The sequence below is a fragment of the Aotus nancymaae genome, unplaced genomic scaffold (assembly GCF_030222135.1).
Source record: "Aotus nancymaae isolate 86718 unplaced genomic scaffold, 86718_ANA_hifiasm-v0.15.2.pri h1tg000008l, whole genome shotgun sequence".
In the NCBI taxonomy this organism is placed as follows: domain Eukaryota; kingdom Metazoa; phylum Chordata; class Mammalia; order Primates; family Aotidae; genus Aotus; species Aotus nancymaae.
The window spans coordinates 42718526-42732969 of record NW_026988419.1 but is presented as its reverse complement, the minus strand read 5'-3'; the positions used below and the strand labels follow the sequence as shown (position 1 = coordinate 42732969).

Here is a 14444-nt window from a genome sequence, read left to right as displayed (position 1 = left end):
TAATTGCCTATTTAAGCATTTCTAGGATGGCCTTTTAAAAATATTTTAGGCCAGGTGCAGTGGCTCACGCCTGTAATCCCAGCACTTTGAAAGGCTGAGGTGGGTGGATCATGAGGTCATTAGATCAAGACCATTCTGACTAACATGATGACACCCTGTCTCTATTAAAAATACAAAAATTGTGGGCCGGGCTCGGTGGCTCACGCCTGTAATCCCAGCACTTTGGGAGGCCGAGGCAGTGGACCACAAGGTCAAGAGATCGAGACCATCCTGGTCAACACAGTGAAACCCCGTCTCTACTAAAAATACAAAAACTTAGCTGGGCATGGTGGCGCGTGCCTGTAATCCCAGCTACTCAGGAGGCTGAGGCAGGAGAATTGCCTGAACCCAGGAGGCAGAGGTTGCAGTGAGCCGAGATCGCGCCATTGCACTGCAGCCTGGGTAACAAGAGCGAAACTCCGTCTCAAAAAAAAAACAAAAAAACAAAAATTAGATGAACGTGGTGGTGCGTGTCTATAGTCCCAGACACTTGGGAGGCTGAGGCAGGAGAATCGCTTGAACCTGGGAGGTGGAGGTTGCAGTGAGCTGAGATTGCTCCACTGCACTCCAGCCTGGCAACGGAGGGAGACTCTGTCTCAAAAATTTTTTTTTTTAATTCAGGAGGTACAATGCATGTTTGTTACATGGGCATATTGTATAACGGTGGGGATTAGGCTTCCAGTGTACCCATCACCCAAATATTGAACATTATATGCAACAGGCAATTCTTCAGCCCTCATCCCCCTCCCATTCTCTCCATGTTTGGAGTCCCCATTCTCTCCATGTTTGGAGTCCCCATTATTTGGGGACATGTTTGGAGTGTCTATTATTTCCAAATGATGGTTGTTTTTAAAATTGTTGTCAGGTTTATTCTCACATTCCTGTCATCTCAGTGTTTTGGCATCCATTAATTGTCTTTCCCCATTCAGTTTGAGATCTTCCTTGGTTCTTGGTGTGATGTGTGATTTGTGATTGAAAACAAGACATTTTGGGTATTATTTTATGGACTGTGGATCTTATGTAGACCTTCTGCTTTAGCTGACTTTTTCTGAAACTGATCTGGCAAGGTAAGGGAGGATGCTGCTTTATTACTGCCAGCTAGAGGTAGTAAATACCACACCCAGCTAATTTTTGTATTTTTAGTAAAGATGGGGTTTCACCATATTGATCAGGCTGGTCTTGAACTCTTGACCTCAGGTGATCCACCCACCTCAGCCTCCCAAAGTGCTGAGATTATAGGCGTGAGCCACTATGCCTGGCCATGTCTACCACTTTTAGTACCATAGCTTAGTTTTTCCTGCTTATTTTTTTTCCATTAAGTGGAAAAAGTCCAAGTTCCTCACTCAGCCTCTCTGCATACCTGAAGGTGAAAGACTTCATTAATGTGAAGTGGAGATTGGCATTTCAGCTCCCCAGCAGACCTCCTCACATGGCCTTCAGTAACACCCATTGAGAGTGAGGGATGGACCTCCTTATTGCTGGTAAAAACCTCCTGATTCTCTACTATTACTCCTGACATCACCCCAGTGGGGAAAGGTAAGGGCGCTTTGTTACCAATAGGTGGGTTGGCAGTCCAGGCTCCCCAAGTAGTCTGCTGATACTGTGGCCTCATTACTGCTTACCAGGGATGAAAGTCCTTGCTCCTTCATCTTCTCTGATCCCACCTCAGTTGAGGGGTTGGGGTTCCCCATTACGGCCTAATGAAGGCAGAAATCTAGGCTCCCCACAAGCCTTTGCTGGTGTGGGTAGGAGTGGGAATAGAGTTATGGTCATTTTTTCTGTGGTATTTGGCTACAGTCGAAGTTATTACCTACAGTTTTCTGTCTTTCTAGGCTGCCCCTTTCCTGGTCCATTAGATAGAGCGAGCAGGCACTTGTTGGGGCTTTACTGTTTGCACCCATTGATATTTCTTGTTTCATTCATTCCTCTGTTGTTACTTGGGTACCAGGTCCCTAGCTGGTCTGCCTTTTTCTGTCTGTCTTGCAGAGTATTCTGTGTTTGCTTTAAGTATTATTGTCCAGGGTTTTTAGTTGTACTTAGCAGAAGTGATAGAGGAAATTGTGTCCACTCCATCTTCCTGGAAGAGAAGACTACCGCTTTTTTTTTTTTTTTTTTTTTTTTTGAGACCGAGTTTCACTCTTGTCACCCAGGCTAGAGTGCAATGATGCAATCTTGGCTCACTGCAACCTCCACCTCCCGGGTTCAAGCGATTCTCCTGTCTCGGCCTCCTGAGTAGCTGGGATTACAGGTGCCCACCACCACACCCAGCTAATTTTTGTATTTTTAGTAAAGATGGGGTTTCACCATATTGATCAGGCTGGTCTTGAACTCTTGACCTCAGGTGATCCACCCACCTCAGCCTCCCAAAGTGCTGAGATTATAGGCGTGAGCCACTATGCCTGGCCATGTCTACCACTTTTAGTACCATAGCTTAGTTTTTCCTGCTTATTTTTTTTCCATTAAGTGGAATCATGTGCTTAATGATCTTTTGCTTCCTGCTTCTCTCAGTCCATATTATGTTTGTGAGATTCATCCTTGTCATTGCATGTAATTGAAGTTTGTTCATTTTTCTCTTGCACAGTATTTGTATGGAACTACTAAAATTTATGTATCTGCTGTAGACAGGTTGCTCCTAGTTCTAAGCCACTGAAATTATTCTGCAGTGAACATTTTTATAGATGTCTTTGGGTGAATATACATGTCTTTTGGTTATCATAGGGCATTACATTCAAGATAGTAGCTATTCCCAATTTTCAAAGTAGTGTATCAATTTACACTCCCACCAGCAATCCATGAGAGTTCTAGTTGTTCCACATCCTTATCAGCATTTGATATTACAGGTTGAGCATCCCTTATTTAAAATGCTTGGGACCAAGAGTATTTTGGATTTAGGATTTTTTCAAATGTTAGAATATTTGCTTTATACTTACCTGTTCAGCCTTCTAAATGCAAAAATCCAAAATGCTACAATGTGCGTTTCCTTTGAGTGTCATGTTGGTGCTCAAACATTTTTGTGTTTTGGAGAATTTGGGTTGCAGCTTTCAGATTAGAGATAATCTTTTTTTTTTTTCTTTTGAGACAGAGTCATACTCTGTTGCCTAGACTGGAGGGCAGCTCAGTGTAACCTCTGTTTCCCAGGTTCAAGCGATTCTCCTGCCTCAACCTCCCAAGTAGCTGGGATTACAGGCACCTGCCACCACACTCCGCTAATTTGTTGTATTTTTAATAGAGATGGGGTTTCGCCATGTTGGCCAGGCTGGTCTGGAACTCCTGGCCTCAAGTGATCTGCCTACCTCGGCCTCTCAAAGTGCTGAGGTTACAGGTGTGAGCCACCATGCCCAGCCTCAATCTTTTTTATTTTAGCCGTTTTTAAAGTATGTTACATTATTGTATTCTGGTTTTAATGCTTTCACTGGTGACTAATCAAGTTGAACATCTTTTTGCATATTTATTGACCATATGTATAGGCTCTTTGGTGAGGTGCCTATTCAAGCTTTTTGCTTATTTTTTCTATTGGGTTACCTGATATTTCCTACTGATTATTTTTTCTGTTGATTTTAAAGAAGAAATCTTTTATATATCTGGATACATTATTTTGTCATATATATATATATATATATATATATATATATATATATATATTTCTTCCTTTATATATATTAAGGAAGAAAAAATAATTGAACTACATTAAAATCAAGAATTTCTGGCTGGGCATGGTGCTTCATACCTGTAATCACTTTGGGAGATTGAGGCAGGCAGATCACCTGAGGCCAAGAGTTCAAAACCAGCCTGGCCAAAATGGTGAAACCCCCCTTTTACTAAAAATACAAAAATTAGCTGTGCATGATGGCAGGTGCCTGTAATCCCAGCTACTTGGGAGGCTGAGGCAAGAGAATCGTTTGAACCCAGGAGGCAGAGGTTGCAGTGAGCCGAGATTGCACCATTGCACTGCAGCCTGGGCAAACAGAATTTCTGTTCATAAGCTACCATTAAAGATTGAAATGGTGAGTCCAAGAGTGGGAGAAGATATTTTCGTGAGATTTATATATATATGCAATTACTCCTCATATTTAGTGGAAGGCCTTGCTAACTCTGAGCTCCTGTGTAGGGTCATTGGGTTGTGTTGTTTAGTTGGAGAGGCTTCAATATAAGCATCTAGAGATCACTCCTCTTAGGCTAACCAGATTCTCTGGAGAAGAGGCTTCAACTTTCCTGCCTAGAGGATGGAAGTCTTGCTAGCCGCTGGGAACCTCCTGAGGAAAGTGGGATGGGGAAAGGGGCCAAGGCTCAGAATCCAGGATGTGTATGTTCACTTGATGCCCTGCTTTCAGCATGGCACTGCTTACAAGTCTGCTTGGTGCTCTATGGCCAGAAAAATCTCTGTGTATTTTTGTTTGTGTTTGTTTCTTTGAGACAGAGTCTCACTCTGCCACCCACGCTGGAGAGTGCAGTGGTGTGATCTCGGCTCACTGCAACCTCCGTCTTCTGGTTCAAGTGATTCTCCTGCCTCAGCCTCTCAAGTAGCTGGGATTACAGGCACCTGCCACCATGCCCGACTAATTTCTGTATTTTTAGTAGAGACAGGGTTTTGCCAAGTTGGCCAGGCTGGTCTTGAACTCCTGACCTCAAGTAATCCACCCACCTTGGCCTCCCAAAGTGCTGGGAATACAGGCACTTTGTAAATCTATGTAGTTTCCAAATCAGGTTTTTTCTTAATAGCTGGGATTACAAGTGTGAGCCACCACACCCGGCCAAAACCTCTGTAGTTTTACTTTCCAGAGGAAAAAAACCTGTATTTGTTTGGAGTTTAGACTTTCGGTGTCAGCTGTATTTGAGCAGCTCCCCAACCCGTATACACACATACACACACACACACACACACACACACACACACACACATTCTCTCTCTCTCTCTCACTTACTCACACATACACTCTTTCTCTTACTTAACAGATAAATCTAATATAGCTAACTCACGAGGCTTTGAGGGATTCTAAGTAGTAAATTGTATTAGTTCTTGGCTTTCCTTATAATCAACCAAGGTTTTAGTTTTCTCAGATCTACCAAGTCTTTTACCAATTGTTTACTTTCTGCTTTCCAGAATTTTATTTTATTGCTATCATGTGCCCCTTAATCTTTCTAGCTTGAATTTTGACTTTCACTCTCTCTCTCTCTCTCTCTCTCTGTGTGTGTGTGTGTGTGTGTATGTATGTTTATTGTCATTTTAGTGGATTCAGGGAAGAATTCAAATGACATGTGTTTAATCTGCTCTCTTTACCCAGAGGTATCATATAATTTTATACATTTGAGTCACAAGAAATGTTTCTTTCAATTTTGAACTCAGGAATTAAATCAATTTAGAAAATAGATTTGAGGAGAAATTATTTGTTCTTTTCAGAAATTGATATTTTTATCTAATAAAGAAAGTGAAAGAAGGCTGGGTGCAGTGGCTCACGTTTGTAATCCCAGTACTTTGGAAGGCCGAGGCAGGAGGATCACTTGAGCCCAGGAGTTGGAGAACAGCCTGGGCAACATGGCAAAATCCCATCTATACGAAACTTAGCTGGACATGGTGCCATGTTTCTGTAGGCCTAGCTACTCAGGAGGCTGAGGTGGGAGGATTGCTTGGGACCGGGAGGTTGAGGCTGCAGTGCTGTAATTACACCACTGCACTCCAGCCTGGGTAACAGAGTAAGACCTTGTCTCTCAAAAAAAAGAAGAAAAAAGACGGTGAAAGGAATTAACACGTATTTGATGTATATACTCCTACAATCAGAATATGTTTGTTGCAATAACATAACTCTTGATGCACATAAGACTTTTTGACTCTTTTAATCATTCAATTTAATCTTTAATAGAAGAAGGAAATTCTGATGGGATGTGACATAGTTCCTATAAATTTATATTGCTGATCTCTTACATGAAAAACACTGTTTCTTTTTCTTCTCTATTTTTTTTTTTGAGATGGTGTCTTGCTCTGTTGCCCAGGCTGAAGTGCAGTGGCATGATCTCAGCTCACTGCAACCTCTGCCTCCTGGGTTCATGCGATTCTCCTGCCTCAGCCTCCCCAGTAGCTGAGACTACAGGCACACGCCACCCACTTGGCTAATTTTTGTATTTTTAATAGAGATGGGGTTTCACCACGTTGGCCATGATGGTCTTGACCTCCTGACTTTGTGATCTGCACTCCTCGGCCTCCCTAAGTGCTGGATTGCAGGCATGAGCCAACATGCCAGGCCAAAACACTGTTTCTTAAAAAGGTTTACTGACATCTTATCTAAAATGTATTATTTTTCAGTTTAGTATGTCTTAGAGCAGGGTTCCCCAAACTCCAGGTCACAGACCACTCACTACCAGTCTGTGGCCTGTTAGGAACTGGGCCACACAGCAAGAGCAGGCCAGCGAGCATTATCACACGAGCTCTGTCCCCTGTCAGATCAGCAAGACATTAGATTTGCGTAGGAGCACAAACCCTATTGTGAACTGTGCATGCGAGGGATCTAGGTTGTGTGCTCCTTATGAGAATCTAAGAATCACCCTGATGATCTGAGGTGGAACAGCAGTTCATCCCAAAACCATCCACCTCTCCCCATCTGTGGAAAAATTATGTTCCATGGAATCAGTCCCTGGTACCAAAAGGTTGGGGACTACCATCTTAGAGCGTGTTTCCTGAAGCCATGATATCAGGGTTCAAATCCTGACACTGCCACTTATTAGTTAAACCTGACATGACTTATTCTTCTCATCTGTAAAATGGACAAGATAATAGGGCTATTGTGATTAATATGAATGAATACATGTAAAGATCTTTAAATGTTATCTGGTACAGAGTGCTCAATAAGTGTTATCTGCTCTTTTTTTCTTGCCATTTTCTTAAACTGCCATCTATAAAGCACATCTGGAGAACTGTACATAATATATGCAATGCGAAGACTACTTCCTTAGCAGGATATCTTTGTCATGGCTCCAGTGAGCTATATAGTTGCAACAGTGCCTTTGGCTTCCTCTTTCTCATTATATTTGTGGTTGTGGTTAAGTGCAACCTATTTTTCCCTAGAAACAGAATGGTTTTGCTATCTTTACTTTCTAAAGAATTCTAGACTTCATAATGCAGTGGATTTGTTTGAACAGTAAAATCAAGAAACTATAAACAGTGTTTATTTTCAACTCTCTGTATTTGGTTGAGACATAATCCCTATCATTTGTACATTTTTTCTGGAAATCAATGAAAAGACTGGGAATGAATCTGAGCTGTAAACCTGCCATTGGAAGATGTAATTAATCAGTCAGTGGCCACAAAGAGTGTTCAATTTTTTTAAGCTATTTTTCCTTACCAGTATTGTGTGGCTGCAAGTGGTAAATGATGAGAATTCTCTCTGGCAATTATTATATTAGTTACAGTTTGTAACTACTTAATTTCCTGCAAGATGAAGTTCTGTGTTTACATGTTACGACTTTCATTACTAAGCCATCTTTTATATTTTACTATACAGATCAACAATACAAATTCCGAAGGTTGTGAACTTGCTGATGGTGGTGGTAAGCCATGGCCGATGACAAAGTTGCTATCTTAACGGATGATGAAGAGGAACAGAAGAGGAAGTATGTGCTTGCAGATCCCTTTAATGGTATTTCCAGGGAACCAGAACCACCTTCGAATGAAACACCTTCCTCCACAGAAACATCTGCTATTCCTGAGGAGGAAATCGACTGGATAGAGAAACATTGTGTTAAGATAAACAATGATCTTCTGATTTCCAAGGTCTTTTATTTTTTCTTTTACTCTGCCTATGGCTCTCTCTATCCGCTTTTGCCTGTGTATTACAAACAGCTGGGAATGTCACCAAGCCAGAGTGGACTACTAGTAGGTATTCGCTACTTCATTGAATTCTGCAGTGCCCCCTTTTGGGGTGTAGTTGCAGATCGCTTTAAAAAAGGCAAAATTGTCCTCCTCTTTTCTCTTTTGTGTTGGGTTTTATTCAACCTGGGCATTGGATTTGTCAAACCTGCTACGTTGAGATGTGTACCAAAGATTCCTCCAACAGCTCACCCCACCAATGCAAGTCACCAGTTAACTATCCTGCCAACGAATTCTTCCTTTACCTCTTTCCTCACCATATCACCAAAAATGCGTGAGAAAAGAAGCCTGCTTTTGGAAACAGACTCAGATACTGTTGCTTTGCCCACAGCTCCAAATAAGAACAGTGAACCCACTCCTCAGCTCCAGACAGATGAAATTACTAACCGTATGATGGACTTGACTTTGAACTCAAGCACAGCAACCCCTGCCCCTCCAGGAAACGTAACCAAGGAGACAACCACTGTTATCGTCACCACCACCAAATCTTTACCTTCTGACCAAGTCACGCTTATTTATGATCAACAGGAAGTCGAAGCTATATTCTTGGTGATCTTGGTAGTGGTCATAATAGGAGAATTTTTCAGTGCCTCTTCTGTCACAATCGTAGACACAGTCACACTCCAGTATCTGGGAAAACACAGAGATCGTTATGGGTTGCAGCGCATGTGGGGCTCCCTGGGCTGGGGCCTGGCGATGCTGTCTGTGGGCATCGGGATTGACTACACCCACATCGAAGTACTCATTGACGGAAAGGGGTGTAAGCCCCCTGAGTACAGGAATTACCAGATTGTCTTCATTGTCTTCGGTGTTCTTATGACCATGGCCTTGATCGTTGCCACTCAGTTCCGGTTCCGCTACAACCATTTCAAAAGCGATGATTCTAAAGGGAAAGAGGTGGAGATCCCGCAGGTGGAAAGGAACAACTCCACAGAGTCCTCTGAGGAGACGCCAACCACCACAAGCCACTCGCAAGCCTTCAACTTTTGGGACTTAATCAAGCTGCTCTGCAGCGTGCAGTACGGCTCTGTGCTGTTCGTGGCTTGGTTCATGGGTTTTGGATATGGCTTTGTGTTCACCTTTCTCTACTGGCACTTGGAAGACCTGAATGGAACTACAACCCTCTTTGGGGTCTGTTCGGTCCTGAGTCATGTGTCTGAGCTGACAGCATATTTTTTTAGTCACAAGCTTATTGAACTGATCGGCCACATCAGGTAAGAACATGCTTACTATTGCTGCCCCCTCAGCAATTGAACTTTATCTTTTTATAGTTTATAGCTCCTTCTACTACATTTTAAGGTATTGTAATTTGTGTTGAGGGTAGGGTTGGAGTGGAAATAGGGCTTTCTGTTTCTCTTCCTCCTCAAAACAGAAACAAAAGGAAAGGAAGTCATGAACCTGGTTGGATTATCTCATATAAACAAAGAATGGCTTCCTGTGCTCTCCCACCCCTCAGAAAAGACCTATAGGCTACCTAGCTGTGTGCTATTAGACCCTCACAGTAAATGTTTTCAGGTATAGGAACACCAACTTAGTAAACATATTATTCCACGGAGGGTCCACCTGTCTTAGGTATTTATGAAGCAGAACTTAAGTAGGTAAAGTGGATTGTTTTAAGCCTTTATTCTCAGCCACTGCTAACATAGATAAAGCCTGAATATATGGCATCTAAAGATGTCCATTATATCTAATAAGACTGTGATGTAACCCACCATAATCCCTAATTCCATGATATTACATGGATGAGGCTCTTAAGTATTTTTTTTTTGGGTTATTACATGACTCCCTGCATTTTTGTCTACCATGAAGACATAGGATATTTAAAAACCTTTCTTCCACCTAAAATTTCCCATGTAATTTTTTTAGTCATGAAAAAAAAATCTATAGGGCACAGTGGCTCACACCTGTTAATCCCAGCACTTTGGGAGGCTGAGGCGGGTGGATCACTTGAGGTCAGGAGTTCGACATCAGCCTGACCAACATGGTGAAACTCCATCTCTACTAAAAATACAAAAGTTTGCTGGGCATGGTGGTACACACCCATAGTCTCAGCTACTAGGGAGGCTGAGGCACAAGAATCACTTGAACCCAGGGGGCAGAAGTTGCAGTGAATTGAGATCACACCACTGCACGCCAGCCTGGGCAACAGAGTGAGACTCTGAAAAAAAGCCCTATAAATGCCTAGTGTTTCTTGTTGTGTACTGTTTCTCACCATTAATGTGTACCGTGCTCTTTAGAGATCTTTCTGCTCTGTTGGCTCTAAATGTGGAGCCAGCTCCACTTAAGCATTCTTTCCTTACAGAAAAGTATGACATGTCTATTCCTAAAATGTGAAGTTGCTATAACTAAAAGAAAGCAACCATATGTGTCTGTGGGTATTTAAATCTGCTATTTCTATAAGAAATTAAGAGAAATAGACAATGACAATGTTTGACAAACTTTATTTCCTATTAACTGAAGAAAATGTTTCCTAATTTAAAGTTTCAACCTAGAGTCAATCATTTCCTTAAACAATTGTGATTTTTTTTTTCTTGTTGGGTTTGGTTTTGCTTCAGGAGGTGGTCTTCTGTTCTTTCTCTTTCTCAGATCTTCCAGCCCTTTGTTGTCACTAAACAAAGTCAGGCACTGTATGGATGTGTCCTGGACCCACAGAATCCCTGAGGCACATTTTTCAAGATCATTCCAAAAGAGAGCCCATGTAATATTAAGGACTCAGAATGTCCTTTAACTTTGTCCATACCGTGTTTAAATTACCTGAGCTGTTTGAATTGACCGAGATGAATCAGATGCTTCCCTTCAGCTTGGGCAGATGAGCAAATCTCACCAGTTAATAGTGTCTTTAAAATCACTGTTATTCATTCCCAGAAGGGTACCCAGTTAGATCTTACCAATGAGTGGAGTTCTTAGACATCATTATTTAATAAGTCAATAGCATGAGTTGAACACTGACTCACTACAGAGTATGTGTTTAGGTTCTATTTTCAATGAAATTGTTAGGTTCTTTCCACATGTTAAGAAAAAAATGGTTCTCTTCTATCTTTGCCTTTTGTCTGAGGTATATGCAACATTTTCATGATAAAGTCCTAGTGGGTTTACTACTTCCTTTGGCAAGCTTAGACTTGTGTGTTTCTTTCCTGTGTAGTATTAGTTTAAAACCTAGAGTTCACGTAACCTTAATTTTCTGGTTTTATGGACAAAAAGCATCTTCCTTTTCTTGTTTAATGATGTGATGGAAGAAGATGACTCTGTGGTCATATTGCTCCCAAGAGTCTGTGGGAATTCCATCAGTATGTGGTCATTTACCTCTTTTGAATTTTAATTTTGTCCATTAAAATGTATTGATTATTTTAAATGCTTTAAAAAGAGTCTGATAGCTAAAATGAGATGGTGTCCACATACTTAGGTAGAATGAATATGTTCCTTTTAGTGAGAATTTGGGGAGCTCAGTCAGGTGGTATTGGTTGTGATTTGGGGGGTTAAACATTACATTGGAAGAATATCATTCATTAAATAGTTGGTAAAGAGAAATGATCTATGAACTGTGAGCCTTGATGCGTTGCTTGGAGGATCGCAGAGCTAGATTTGCCCATAGCCTTTATGCATGCATGTATTTTATTTCATACTTTGTGGTTGTCCTATTGAAAGTTTGTTTTTAGGAGTTGGCACTACCATATATTTGCAGATATTCACAAATTCTTCATCTAGAGTAATAATAAGAAAAATTCACACCAGAAAATAGTTTTTTAAAGATAGCATGTCCAGTTACAGTTTCACAATATAGGCCCAGTTTTTCAGGGACTGACCTGTCAGTTTAAACACACCCACATAGAGTATCTGATTTCTGATTTTGACCTTGGATTTTGTCCTGTGGAAAGTGACTTTCTCAGGCAAATGGGATAATGCTAAATATTTCCACTTTTAAAAATAAATAAATTTCTTTTGATTCAAAATCATAAGACTTTGGAATTTATAGCAAGTATATTTTTAGGCTATAAATGATTAATAAGATATAAATGTACCTTAAGGTGTTTTCACCCTGCTTAATGTTTTAGCAGCCATGAGTAGGATTGCAATCAAAATACATTGCAGTAAATCATTTGTAAATTTGTAAATCATTGCTTTCCAATGTTAGGCCATCTCCTATGTTATTTGATTTAAATTTACTTCTATTTTAAGGGACACAGAAAAATCTATTCAATCTGTGACTTTGCCCTGAAATTCTTACACCCAAGGTCAGTTTTGCCATACAAAGTATTATCCAGAGGGGATTACATTAGCTATTGTTATCCATCAATTACTACTTAATGGTAGCTAAATATCTGAATGAACTAGTCAGTCAGTTTGGGAAAAAAGAAAATACATGATGCAGCTAGCAAGAGGAGGAACACCAGGCTTTCCTGATGGGACGCTGCAGAATGAACCAGAACAGAGAGCAAGATGCCGGGCTTTAGCACAGCCGAGGACACATGGGAGGTAGCACATGATAGTCTTGTCATTGGAGGAATAGCAGTAAGTATTATAAGAGGGAAGAAACTCTGTAGCTGGGGTATTTAAGAGATCATGCCTACTTTTTTTTTTTTTGCTTCTTATCGTCTTCCTTGTTTTTACCCACCTCTTTGTGCCATCTTTGCTGATCTTAGACCCACAGGCTCTCAGATCCTCTCCTTGCCCTGTATAAAAGAGTGCTGATTTCTGTAGGCGGTATTTCCCTGGGTCTGTTCTCCTGTCTTCTGCCTGGGTTTGGCTAATGTATTGTTTCTCAACATTAAACTCACCAAGAGAGCTTTGAAAGCTCCTAATGTCCAGGCTGCACCCAGACCAATTACATCAGTCTTTCCAGGGATGTACCAGGCATTCAAAGTTTTTACAGCTTCCTAGTTAATTCTAGTGTGTACAGCCAAGGTTGAGGACCTCCAGGCTAATGAGAGGCATAGGTGAGGGGAGGACTAGAAGAAGTGAGGCAGGCGGGGAAAGCAGGCCATTTACGTCTCTTTCCAGCTTCATATGGCGTATTTCTGTAAGATTTGGAGATGGTTCCCTCTAGTCCTCTTTCTGGCCTCTGGTAGTTTACTTTTGTGCATGTGCTGGTTGGTACTCAGCTGAAGACTTGAGGGGAAGCTACAGATCTCTACAGCCCTCTCTCTGTAGCTGTCTTCACTTGGACAGTCTGTCCTGCTTTCCAGACTCTCAGCCTTGTCTCCTCAGCTCCGGAGACCTCTGTGAGCTGCTGCATCTCACCTACGCTCCACCCACTGTGGGTGACCCTGAGCGCCAACAACATTCTCTCCTCTCTTTATTCTTCTGCCCGAGGCCATGGAGAGGCTGCCTGTGGTTCTCACAGTGCTCTGACTTCCCAGCTCTTCTGTCACCTACCTAACCAAGCCCCTGAATTAAGTCAGAGTGGTGCCTGCCTCTGATGAGATCCTGACTCATACACCACTCTTCACTGCTTTCAAAGACTTCTGATGGCAATTGGCACTGTGAAGAAACAGAATAGAAATAGAATAACTCAATTATTGATTAAAAAGCAAAAAGATGGTGGACCTTAAATAACCTTTTCCTCCTTCTGATTCCTTACGGGAGGATTAATTCTTCTTTACAAATGGTTTTTACCACAATAAAAATGTTTTAAAAGATGATTTAATTCTCATAGTAAACTTGGAATAATGAACTCTACATGCTCTACAGGACCAAGTATTACTCTGTATTTAAAAATCAAAATCCTAGACATTTGTTCAATTTAGTTGAACAGTTATTTAGGCCCAAAGAACCCTCGATTAATAGGATGCAGGGGCTGAAATACTAAAGGGAAGGGTATTGGAGAAAACAGGAGAGGATGGGGCCAGATGGATGCTGGGATCAGCAACCTGAATTTCTTCTGGAGGCAGTAGGGAGCCATAGCAAGGTTCAAAGCAGGGATGGCCATAGATTTTCACATATCCCTCCCTGCTTTGAACCTTGCTGTGGAGGGTAACTTTGAAGCCAGGAACCCACTGAGAAGGTTCTTATAATAGCCTAAATAAGAGATGGTACAGGCCTGAAGGGCAGCAGTAGCAGCAGAAATTGAGGGTAGGAATTTGGGAGGTAAAATTGACAGAATTATTTGGATGTGGAAGTAAGGTAGAGACCCCCACATTTCCAGCTTGGTATGGCATTCCAAAAATCTAATAGGAAATTCAGAAAGGAGATGTAGAATGGGGTGGGGGTGTTTAGTGTTTCGCTTTTCATTTAGTTTGAAGTTGAAACATCTCGATGGGAGGTCTAGCAGACAGTTGACGATCATAAGCCTGAAGCTTACTGGGGAGGTTAGGACAGGGGATGCAGATTTGCGACAGTTAAAATCATGAATGTTGTGGGTGAGATCAACAAGGAAATCTTGTGGTCTAAGAAGAGAAATGGGCTGAAGAAAATCAGTTATAATTGTCTCCAAGATATTATTTCAGGTTTCTGATTTATTGAAATGTTGGTCTGTGCTTTATTGCTTAAAGTAAGTATCCTTATGCTTGAGAATATTTTGTGTTATATGGAATTGTGTCATTGCAGTATT

At 41.4% G+C, this 14444-nt stretch overlaps 1 protein-coding gene across 5 annotated transcripts in view; it reads left to right on the top strand.

Annotated features, from left to right (window-relative positions):
• The window catches only part of MFSD6 (major facilitator superfamily domain containing 6), a 97897-nt gene that overhangs the window by 20455 nt on the left and 62998 nt on the right, over positions 1–14444 (top strand). For all 5 annotated transcript variants that reach the window (XM_064373235.1, XM_064373233.1, XM_021672016.2 and 2 more), the window contains exon 2: positions 7533–9111. In XM_064373235.1, coding sequence (XP_064229305.1) covers positions 7586–9111 — 1526 coding nt within the window. In that variant the 5' untranslated portion in view covers positions 7533–7585. The remainder of the gene's footprint in view (positions 1–7532; positions 9112–14444) is intronic.